General features: G+C 37.0%; 1 protein-coding gene across 1 annotated transcript; it reads right to left on the bottom strand.

The window, feature by feature from the left end:
• Positions 1–8,853: 8,853 nt before the first annotated feature.
• On the bottom strand, positions 8,854–10,800 carry LOC110856463 (putative ribosomal protein S6 kinase alpha-2). The gene has a single exon (XM_022104943.1). It carries the CDS (start codon positions 10,798–10,800, stop codon positions 8,854–8,856), a length of 1,947 nt encoding a protein of 648 aa, XP_021960635.1.
• Between the last annotated feature and the right edge of the window lie 206 nt (positions 10,801–11,006).

The following is an 11,006-nucleotide window of genomic DNA, read 5'->3' as shown; positions in this document are numbered from 1 at the left end:
TTTTTCACCAATTGTAATATTTGGCGTCGCTACAGTGACTTCATCATCTGCATTACTTTCTTCCTCTTCATCCTCAGAGCTCTCACTAATATCAGAGTCTTCCGGTTGTGAATCGTCTTCAAGGTCGATAGCTGAATCGTCTTCATCCGTCATAAGATTTTCAGCCTCCTCGGTCCAATTCTTGAAGCCGCACACCATATTGCTAGCACCGTCAGTCACAAGATAACCGATCTGAGTTTAAAAGTATTGCACTATTATTTATCATTAACAAAATTGCATGTTTATGCGTATTAGTCACCTTGGTCGTGTTAATTCCTAGCGAGTTTAGAGATTGCTGGAATTTGTGCTTTATATTTTCTCCAGTGTGGCGCTCATTAAATTGCACGGCTGAAAGGACGTTTGACACCAATTTCCATGTCCGGTTTTGTTCATCTTTCTGAATATAATGGTATTTAAGTCCCATAATTCCGTCACCCTGTCTACTTGTCCATATGTCAGATGATATGTGAACATTGTAATCCTGAACATGGTTGAGTGGATCTTTAATTTTAGGTTTTATCTGGAATTCACATAAGCGGGAAAATTGCATACATAAAGTTTTATTATAGTTTTATGTGTATTACAGTAAGTCAAAATTACATACAATCTTGTTGACCGTGTTTGCTAATTTTCTTGCCAAGGTCACTCGGTCAGGAACTATAACTCGTGGATTAAGGTCCGATACAAAGTTCCTGAATCCTAGCCCATTAACAAAACTGAAAGGTAGCCCATCAACGGAGACCAAATCTTGCAGATTCTAGTTGAATTTTGATTGAATTGGGTCGTTTTTATTATATTTGTTTTGGTTTGAGTGAAAAAACTCGTTGACCTTATGATTTTCTCGTGGGATTTCAATTTCCAAAGACACATCTTTGTGTGAGTTCTGCAAAAAATAGTCGATACAATTAACGAATTTAATTACCACTTATTTATTAAATTGCACGTAGGAATATAAAGTTATTATACATACTCTATAATGACGATTTCCGTTTACTTTAAAGTTACTCTCATCAAATGAGTAAACTCGACTTTTTTACCAGCTTCGGTGCACTTTTTACAAGTTGAAAAGAACTTTTGGGACTCAATTGAATATCCAAGGTAGCTGAACTGCTTCTCAAAGAAGAAACGGAACTTCGGCAAATTTTCAAAACCTGATTGTTTTACGAGTTTAGGTTTTTTGGAATCTCTCCCAGAGTCATGCTCAAGATCCACGATTTCTTGTTCCTTGTGGACAGCTTCGCCATCGCCAGGGTTGAGTTGTGATGTCATAACTTCTCTAGGTTGCTATTGTTAACTTATAAAGTTAAATCCCTCCGTATAAAGTATTCGAACGATTTTTATTTATTTTTTAATCTTGGCACACGGGTAATAATCTAAAATGGGTTGGAATATTGAACTGGCTCCCACCATGCTCCGACCGAAGTTCCCGGCACGCAATGATGATGCACATAAGGAATGAGAATTTCAACCACAATCATAAAGAATGATTACACATCACAGACCACAGACTCATTCACTTCAACGTGAGGTGAATGAGGGCCAAATTTATTCACAATTCATTTATTACATTCACCCATCCCTTATTCAATTCATTCGTTCAAAATTTTATTCATTCATTCATTATTCATTAAATAAATGTCCGGGACATATTTATTCATTCAATATTCATTCAATAAATGAATGGGGCATATTTATTCATTCAAAATTCAAAAATTTTGAATAATTCGTACATATTCAATATTCAAACTCACTTTAGTGAACGAATGTGAACAGTATGTGGCAGATAGTTCCAGTTTCAAATTTCATACTAATTATATTTGTGATCGATTGCCGCTAGTTTGGCCCAAATCTGTGAGCATACGTTGGGAGACCTCCATTGTCAGTTTACCCCCAAAACCCCGACTATCCGCGAAACCCAGGTAAAACCCCTGGGTATAGGTTTTCAATAGCATAACCCCCGGGTTTGTCTTACCCGAATTACAATGAAACATAATGAGATATAAACTGTTTCCTGTATGAATTCTTTTCTTGTTTTCTAAATTCTGGAAAATAATTGCGTTAGGGAGCCGTATTTGGTTAGAGCCACGACTAGTCAATATTTATCAAGTCATTTATTTGTGCCGGTTAAATACACATATCGATTTCAATTCTCAACGATTACAATTTAATAATTCATTTTTTATCCCATACCAAACTCCTTATTACATTCTGAGCTCATACCCTAAATTCTCGGTTGAGCAGCTCTTCGTTCAAAAAATAGGGACAAAAGGCTTTAAACTTTTCTAAATTAAATTTTTCTAAACTTTTTGATTAACAACCTCTGCCAGATTACCTTTAATATTTTTTGTTTCTGTTTTCTTAAGAAAAAACGACGTCAATTATCAAATTTCTGAATTATTTCGTCCTTACAAAATGATTCTGTCTTCAATCTCGGATTTAACACGGCTTCAAATAAAACTAATTTCTTATTTTGTCCCATGTCCGATCTTCCTTTCTTTCAAGAAGAAGCCAATTCAGTACAAAATTCGGTATAAAGCACTTTCGAACCCGATTCCCATCATTGCATTTGCCTTATTCGCCATTTTCCTCGTATCCAGCGCAATTTATCACTTAACTCGGCCAAATTTGGAGATCACGACGAAAGCTTCAGTCACATTTTTCTGATCAATTTTACCCATCGCGATAATAATGGCGGTGTCAAGCTTGTACACAAATGCGGAAAAAATTGTGACCTTACTCAACTTAATTTTACTTTTTGAACAAACCCTCTGCTGGACGTTGGAGATTCGAATTTATCAAAAAATAGTGAAGGTAATCGTAGGCCTGCTGGGTTTAGCGGCGTCGCTTATAGCTCCGATTTTTCTTATTTTAATCAATATTATTGAACCAGAGAGAGCCCCGTTTATCGGTTCTGTGATTAATGCCGGAACAAGGATAGAATATTATTTCGGGCATAGTGCCGCAATTATTGGACAAGCTTGGATATATTTTTGGTTAGCACCGGGACTTTGCATGACGATATTTAACATCTTTATTGTCTCAATTTTTTCCATGTTGGTCTCCCTGGTCGAAATAAAGAGGTAAGCGCGCAGTCCCAACTGAAAATGAAATAAGTAAAATACTTGACGGGCAAATACGGACTTCTTACGAGTATAAATACTGCCCACTTACCTAATTGCACGCAGGGTTCTGAAAACCCCGGGGTTTTTGTAGAAAAACCCAACCCCGTGGGGTTTTCCGGGGTTTTTGGGGTTTTTGGGTTTTTGTGGGTTTTTGGGTTTTTGTGGGTTTTTGCGGGTTTTTGTAGTTTTTAGGGCAGGTTGAACCAGAATTCCTAAAATTATTTATTACAGAAAAACTAATTGAATATACAATTTTAACATGCAATTTTAACCGTTATCACTGATTTGGACTGTTACATCCAAAATTCATGTTTGACATATAAACCTTGGAAATATGCTATGATTTTTGGAAATTCAAGTCGCAAATGAAAATTCCTAAAATTTCAAGATGAAGCAGAAAAGTTAATTAGCATTGATCTACGCAGTAGTTTAAGGGATTTTATTTCAATTTGCCTCAAAATCCTACAAAAACCCCGGAAAAACCCACAAAAACCCTCAAAAACCTGCAAAAACCCCATTAAGCATTAGGGTTTTTCCGGAGATTTGATACCCCAAAAACCCACAAAAACCCCAAAAACCCCAACCCACAAAAACCCGGGGTAGCGAACCCTGATTGCACGTTGCGCTCTGTGAATTAGGTAAGTGGGCAGTATTTATACTCGTATCCTCGTTTTAAGAAGTCCGAACAAACGAAGCAGTAGCTTTATCCGATTTGCGAGTCCTATTTTGAATAGCATCACATCACAAATTATTTTAGCTTAACTTTAAGTTTGACCAATGAGATGAGATGCGAAAATATTTCATCAATTAATAATTTCCCTTTGTTTAAAGTGAAAAATTTACATCTGTGCTTTTCAGGTGGACAAAATTTACAAGAATTTCAAAATTTTCACGAGCAACAATTTTACGGAGACAATTGAAAAAGTACGACGAATTAAGGATCATCGAGAGTCAAGCGAATGGTTCTTTCCGAGGTGTTTCTGCCCTCTTTAGTTCTCCTTTTCGGCATTGGAAACATTCTCAGCACTTTTATTTCTATGTCATATCTCCGAGATGGGAAGCTGTTTCAAAATTTTGGCCACTTCTACTTTCTTTTGATCAGCTTGGAAACTTATTTGGGGAGCCTCTGCTTAGGAACGTTGTCCGGAAAGGTGAACAGAGTTTCGATCCAATTCGTGCAGAACCTCGCGAAACGTAGCGGCATTGCAGGTTATCTTGTTTTACGGAAGAAAATTAAGGCCTGTGCACCAATCAGGATTCGCTTTGGGAGTAATTATTTCACTATCTTGACACCTCTGGTAATTATTGGAATTTGTATAAAGTGGACGGTTAAATTTCTTCTGGTCAAGACGGAGTGCTAGCCGGATGTCGTTCGTGATCCAATTCCTGTGAATTTAAAGTAGTCCAAATTGTAAATACTTGCATGACTTAAGCATGATTATTATTCCCTGTGTAAAAAATGTGTGACTAAAATTACTTTTGGTTCGTTACGACGACAATGATCGTTTGATAAAAAATGGTTTCATTCCGTGGGAAGATCTTAGCTTGTCCTTCAAAAGGAAGAAAGTCGTCATTTCAGAGAGGTCACTCATTTCCACGGATTAAAACCTGTCATCGCTTTTGGGATTTCTTATGTTTGTAATAGAATTTGAACTTTCTGATGATCTCAGAAATTCATGCAGTTTTGAATTTATTTGGGATCTGTCAGGTTTTTTAGCTCTTTTAACCGTAGTTCAAAGGGTTTCAAGGGTTTTATTAAAACTCTTGAATTCGTCCTCCCGGACGATAGACCCATATTTACTTTTAGCGCCTTCGAACTAATACTTTTTTGTGTAAATAAATTTATTAACTATAGTTAATAAACAATAGTTTGCTCATGCACATGCTCGTATATTTAATTTAGAAAGATGCTCTTAAATCTTAAACAAAATAAATCGATGTAGAAGTAAGCAATTATTTATTTGTTCCAGATCTTGTGATTTAAATATACTTGCACCGAAATATTAATGTGTGTATGCACCTCAAATTTGACTAAATATAATACCACTCTGTGTACAATTATCAATATTAATGTTGACCAGAATAAAATTCTTATTTACAGTAGTAACGAAGTCGGCAAATGTGAAAATTTGCAAATTAAACAGAGAACTCTGGTTTAATGCTATACAGTGTCGGACAGATGTCTACGTCCACATAGTCGCGTCAATTTCATTTTCAAATTGTCACTGAACTACTGAACCAATTTTCATCATTGATATATCAAATTCTCACAAATTTAACGTAATTTCATAAAACATATGAGTTATTTCTGAAAATTCTGGGAAAACTGAGAATCATAGTGCAGAGCGAGAGAGGATGAAATTTGAGCGGACAAAAGTCTACGTCCACTTCACTTTAATTGTCAACAACAAAAATCTCTCCAATTTATAAAATCAGGTAACTTAATAAATCTATCAATAACATATGCCGCATTAATTTTTAAATAATTTTCTTCCAGAAAAATATGATGGCGTCGACACGCAAGGAAATTCCTATCGCTATTCGAGATCTTGTCATTCAGGACTGGAAGGGTGGACAAAAAGGGGGCTGTCGCAGAGACAAATATGGACCAAGTATAAATTAGCAAGGACAACCATCCAGACAATCATTAAGAACTTTAAAGCTAATGGTTCAGTCCAAAACAAGGTCAGAAGTGGTCGAAAACCCATTTTGGCTCACCGAGAAGTACGCTACGTGCTCAACAAAGTCAACGTTACACCCTCACTTAGTGCTCCAAAGCTATCTACCGAGATCAAGGAGATGTTCGACAAACAAGTTAGTCCTAGGACCATACAAAGAACACTGAACAAGGGAAATTTGAAATCCCACAGAGCAGTCCGGAAGCCTCTTATTGTACCGAGGAATGTAACCAAACGAGTGAAGTTTGCCAGAGACCACATTTCCAAGCCACAAACATTCTGGGACATATTTTATGGACTGACGAGTCAAAGTTCAATGTCTGTGGGTCAGATGGGCGTCGTAGAGTGTGGAGGTATCCAAAAGAAGCTTTGAATCCAAAAAATCTCAACCCCACAGTTAAGCACGGCGGCGGGTCGGTAATGGTGTGGGGATGCATGGCTTCAAGTGGGGCAGGAAAAATGGAATTTGTTGACGGAATTATGGACCAATACAGGTACCAGGGAATACTTGACCGTAATATCCAGGAATCTGTTCGAAAACTTGGACTTGGACGACGATTTGTCTTCCAACAAGACAACGATCCGAAACACTCTGCCACGTACACCATGGAATACTTCAAGAAAAAAAAATTTCGAAGCTAGAATGGCCTCCCCAATCTCCAGACTTGAATCCCATTGAGCATCTGTGGGACCACATTGAAAGAGAAATAAGAAAACAATCTTTTTCAGGAATTCCGGGCCTTAAATCCAGAATTCGTGAAGTTTGGGAAACCATTTCTGAAGATGTGACCAAGAATTTGGTAAACTCTATGACTCGACGCCTTGTAGCCGTCCTTAAAGCGAACGGAGGCCCAACCAAATATTAAAAATTAATTGTTATAACATTCCTTATAAATTACAGTTTTTTTTGTATGTTTTCTCTTACTGGACGTTGACTTTTGTCCATCCAATTGTTTTCATTTTGAATTAAAATACATCTCTGGCCTAAAATAAATTTTTTAGCGGAAAACTAATAATGTGCTATGAAATTACGTTAAATTTGTGAGAATTTGATATATCAATGATGAAAATTGGTTCAGTAGTTCAGTGACAATTTGAAAATGAAATTGACGCGACTATGTGGACGTAGACATCTGTCCGACACTCTAGATACAGCTACATATTTAAGTACTACAATAAGTTTCTTAGAGAGGTAATAATTCTATGACTTGAATGCATAATTAAACGAGGAGCTAACAATCAATAGTAATAATGAATGATATACATACATAAATACTTATATATCTTAAACATGCAAAAGTCTTCATAGCTTCCGACCAGTTTGAAGGTAACAAATTAGGATTAGGGTTGAAAATTTCAATTAAACATAATCATATTCTAAACGACTTGACTAATAAACTAAACCTTAAAAAGGATAACTTAGGTGAGACTGGGGTACATATGCGATTAAAAGGATGAAATAACCCCCTCACTCTTCCCACACTGGAGAGAAGGTGTTGGTAAAATGAGCATCACCGCCTTGGGAATGATTCCATGACGGACAAATGATCTTTCAAGCATACAGTATGCACTTATATCACGGCATTTGTCACAATTAAATTAAATTTGAGTACTCCGAATCTATTGCGTCATCGTTCCTGACTCATATGTATTAATTTGTTATCAGCGTTATTGTACCACGTAAGTACGAATTGTATTCGGTAAGAAAAATAAGGAGGATACTTGGTGGTGGTTTTCCAAAGTGTAGGTGGGGGTGGGGGTTATTTAATTTTCCTGAATATACACTCCAGAGTCAACTAATTAGCCTTCAACTTTTGGGGTGTGTTTATGCAAAATTTTGATACATCATCCTTCTAATTATATTTGAACAATTCAGAAATCATTCCCAAGGCGGTGATGCTCATTTTACCAACACCTTCTCTCCAGTGTGGGAGGAGTGAGGGGGTTATTTCATCCTTTTAATCGCATATGTACCCCAGTCTCACCTAAGTTATCCTTTTTAAGGTTTAGTTTATTTTAAGCTTTTAATTGATAATATTACGATAATTAGTTATTAACGAAATGAATTAACCACACTCTAAAAAGTCTGGTAGAGGCATACATATATATGTAGATACATACTACATACTGGTATAGATTTGATAGTAATACAGAATTCGTAGAAATTTGTTTCTGTGTGGTAAATTTTCATTACCAGAAATGTAATGCTCATTAATACCATGCCGGTAGAGTCATACAGACATTTGCATACGCCGGCCAGTAATGATCTCTTTCTGAAGAGGACAACCATAATAGTAATTTTTATTTGTTGTTTTTTCAATTAATTCAAGGTGCTAGTTTAGCGACTATTGCCATCGCCATGTGACCAGCCCCCTTAAGCTACTTCCCACCATATGCAACATATTTTTTGTGTCAAAGGGAAAACTTTTTCATTTCTCAACCGATTTTGTTCATCCCAATTTTAAATGAAAGATAAGTGAATTTATTACATTATTTTAATGAAGTGGCGATGATCACCTCATCCACATTTTTATAATAAGCCAGAAAGTGACCCTAGCGACGGTTTTTCTTGAGTAACTAAATACGTGGTCAGAAATCCGGACCGAGAGAAAGCGATTATGATAAAGCACCATCATAAATGACTCTGGGTTTTTATTTCATCAAAATCGGTTGAGAAATGAAAAAATAATGGCCTGTGGTCACTTTTCAGACCGTCATGGAATGCTTACTTAGGTATTTTTTCTGTAACCATAGCCTCACCTAAGAAAAAGCAATATCCATCTATCGTTCAGTGTCATTTATCAATACAAATGTGGTTATTAATTACGCAGATCGAAGTAACCATTTAGGTTAAACTCGATTTGGGTGACTTAAAAAACAAGATGATGTTTGTTGCCGTAAGACGAAATGATTAGGAGTTAAATATGTTCATGTGATTAATGTTAAGTATTCTCGTTCGCAAAATTAAAGTTACATATGTGGTCCAACTGATATGATTTGCTGTGCCTCATCAGCTAGTTCAAGTCAGTAATGAATTTCACATCGGAAATGTCCTTCAGTCGATCAGCCGGTTTTTTACGAGTTAGTGAGATAATTAACTCCTTAGAATTGATTATAACTGTATGACACTGTTTAACAAGCTCAAATTCCTGATCGTAAACAATTTGATTAAATATTTTTGATCGAGCACTTAATTTAATTAAGTCAAGCACTTCGAGCATGATTAGGCCAAAACTGTACAAATCCGAAGATTTTCCATAGCGTTCACCTTTTTGAACTTCTGGTGCCATGTACATATATGTGCCGACATTGGAAGTTAAAGTAGATTCATGGAAATCAATTATTCTGGATAACCCAAAATCTCCAATTTTCACTGGAAGCTTAAACTCAGAAGATGTAAACAGAACATTTTCTGGTTTTAGGTCACGATGGAGAATGTTTTTTGAGTGCAAGTATGCAAGAGCTTCACGAATTCCGCGCACAATTAGGAATTGAGTCATTTCCAGAATTAGATCCAACGATGGGTCGTTGCACATGGTGTTCAGCCATGACCGCAATGTTTGACCGCAAAGCTCCATCTCTATGAAAGTAAGGCTTATAGTTTCCCTGCGTATCAGCGTGTCGCGAATCTGCTCTTTGTTAATCCTAGGGATGGCAATCTTACCCATCAGTTTCTCATATTCTGATGCAGTTAGTTTTGCATTGTGAGTCTGAGTCACATTCACGATGTGTTTATGATTTAGTGATGCAGCTATGCCTGTCTCCCGCGCAATCATAATCGGGTAATCTCCTTCCGATTGCTTGTGTACAAGCACCTTCACAGCAGTGTCCTTATTCATGACAGAATTGTGCGTCTGGTAAACAAACCCAAACGAACCACCACCCAGATACGATTTGAACGTGACGTTGCTAAGAAACCTTTGAGAATTTGGGTCCTGTAGAAGCCCCATAAGTGCTACAGTGTCGATCACCAGTTTCTTTGGTAGTTTTTCAGGGTTATACATGCTGGCGTTCATTAAATTAAGCTCTCCGACTGCTTGGTCCACAAATGTGCGTACATCGTGAATCGATGTCAAACGATGAACCACTTCCGGTTGGACCATTCGAATTATCAATGGCCTTAAGTTAATTGATACAAACTGAATGATTTGGGCTGAATCTAGTACGCTATAGTCTTGACATTTTACTAATTTGAACTTATCGTTCCTCTCTTCTTTTTCCTTGAATAGCATTACAAGTTCAAATATAACCAGCCCCAAGGAATATAGATCAGCTTGCCGCCCGCAGTTTCCCGTATCGACTTCCGGAGCACGGTAAAGCTTTGTACCTTGCCTCGCAGTCAAAGTCTCCTTTGTCGCTTCTCCCAATATTTCTCGACTTAACCCAAAATCTCCTATTTTTAGCGGGAATACAAATTGTTCCGGACGCCCAGAATATGCAAACAGGGCGTTAGCCGGTTTAACGTCACGATGAGTAATTTTGTTATCGTGCAATAATTTCAACCCGTTCATAAGATCTTGTATGATTTGCAGCTTAACTGCCTGTAAGCCTGGGTCATTGATTCCAGCGACGGAATGGATGGATATCCAGGTCAAGTTATCGCCGAGCAGTTCCATTTTGATAACACAAATTGGCAACGGATCGAAGTCTATGGCCAACTTGAGCAACGACTCTCTCCTCCTTTGCCCATCTTCATCTTTGATGTCGACTGAATTTATGAATTTGTTGAGTTCACGGAATGGAAATGTTTCTTGAGTTAGGCTTTTAACAGCGACGATGTTTCGATGCAGTGGTTTTCCAAGAAGTAGCGCTTCACGTTCAACGCGATAGTCAGGTCCGAGTTCATATATAAATTTGGTAGCAAATTTTTCACGGGTTGCTTTGTTAATTGTGCAGAATACAAGCCCGAATGATCCCCAGCCTAGGAAGCTTTCTAATTTGACCTCGTCTAGGGACGACATTTTTTGTCACGCTGGAAAAATAATATTTAAAAAATCTTGGATATGTTTTTGTTGCACTATTTCCTTAAACTTAATATTAAAATTTGAGCTGCATAAAAACAAAGTATTTTTAGGCAGAATCTCATCGAATCAACGGCTTTTGAGGAGATTCAAGATCTGTTAATATCGAAGCTCGAAAAATATGCAAGATATTTATTGTTAATGTG

Source organism: Folsomia candida, unplaced genomic scaffold (assembly GCF_002217175.1).
Source record: "Folsomia candida strain VU population unplaced genomic scaffold, ASM221717v1 Fcan01_Sc016, whole genome shotgun sequence".
NCBI classification, from domain to species: domain Eukaryota; kingdom Metazoa; phylum Arthropoda; class Collembola; order Entomobryomorpha; family Isotomidae; genus Folsomia; species Folsomia candida.
Note: the sequence above shows the minus strand (reverse complement) of the source record. Positions and strands in the feature narration are given on the sequence as shown.

Coding starts and splice junctions, on each gene's coding strand:
- LOC110856463 (XM_022104943.1), bottom strand. CDS start 10,800: ATGTCGTCCCTAGACGAGGTCAAATTAGAAAGCTTCCTAGGCTGGGGA.